General features: G+C 35.9%; 1 protein-coding gene across 1 annotated transcript; it reads right to left on the bottom strand.

The window, feature by feature from the left end:
* Positions 1-7: 7 nt before the first annotated feature.
* LOC105272980 (uncharacterized) lies at positions 8-1,015 on the bottom strand (the record flags this gene model as incomplete). The annotated part of the gene is made up of 2 exons (XM_011315213.1): positions 8-403; positions 890-1,015. Coding segments are annotated over 2 exons (331 nt in total), but the record flags the coding sequence as incomplete, so codon positions are not given.
* Positions 1,016-1,199: the final 184 nt, after the last annotated feature.

The raw sequence follows: 1,199 nt of genomic DNA, 5'->3' as shown, positions 1-1,199 counted from the left end.
ATTTTGCATTGCGTGATTGCACAGATTCCATGGGTAATGCGATCTCCAGAATTCTTGGAATTGAATAAATTATTTTGGGAGCAATCGAGACATTTTTTGAGATTAAAGTCACAGTAAAAGTGGAAGGAGTTTTTGGGGATGTAATGTTTGGATTGGTCAAGCGGTTTTTTTTTTCTTTTTTTTTTTCGACACTTTTTGTCAACCCCTTTGGGTACTGGGGGTCGAGGAGGTGCTGGGGAATTTTCCTTGAGGATCGCAGCGGCAGACACAGCACGAGGGGAATAAAAACCAGTCCATGAAGATTCCTTTGCAGTCGTTGTCGGGGTCATAGGCCAGCAATCTGTGCCATTTGTATTTTTGCTCACATCCGCAGTCACCGTTGCAACGATTCGTGTGAGTTTTTCTGAGATAAAATGGAAGAACGTGAAAATTCTTCAGGTACTGACAGCCCGGGTAAAAAAAATTGTCATCAGAATATTTTTTCCAGATTTTCAAAAAATTTCTGGAAAACTTTTCCAGAAATTTTTTGAAAATTTGGAAGAAATAATCCGATTACATTTTTTTTTACCCGGTAGAATTCATGAAAATCTATTGAAAATATTCAGGCATTCCTCTCGCTATTTTCACGTTGAAAGAAAATCTCATTCCCCTTCTCCATTAATTTAGTTCACTCTTAATTTTAATTCAATTCAATTGCATGTGACATTCGATCTCGCGTGCTGCATCGCATGCGTCATTAATTCAAATGTCGGATAAATGCAAAATAAAAAGTGCGAATTGCTGTGGAAAAATCAATGTAGCGTGAAAATCTCGATTGAATTATCACCTCAAAATTGTTCTCGGGGTTAGGAAAAATTCTGGAATTTATTTATGAACAACGAATACGTACGAACAGACTTCCTGGTGAATCGCTTGCTCGAAGTGTTGGGTGTTGACGATGGCGCGAATTTTTCCAGCACTATTACTTGCCCAGTACGGAGTTACTATCTCCACTTTTGATTCGCAGGCATCCACCCTTGATAATATAAAAATTCGATAAAAGAATGTACAGAATAAAAATATTTTTACACTCCATAAAAATTCCTCGATTCTATGAATTTCACGAATTATTCGTAGAATTGAATATTGAATATGATTTAATATTGCGATGGAATAGAAAAAAAAATTGTTTTGTTGGAGATAATTAATTATTATAATTA

Source organism: Fopius arisanus, unplaced genomic scaffold (genome assembly GCF_000806365.1).
Source record: "Fopius arisanus strain USDA-PBARC FA_bdor unplaced genomic scaffold, ASM80636v1 scaffold00551, whole genome shotgun sequence".
Classification (NCBI taxonomy): Eukaryota; Metazoa; Arthropoda; class Insecta; order Hymenoptera; family Braconidae; genus Fopius; species Fopius arisanus.
Note: the sequence above shows the minus strand (reverse complement) of the source record. Positions and strands in the feature narration are given on the sequence as shown.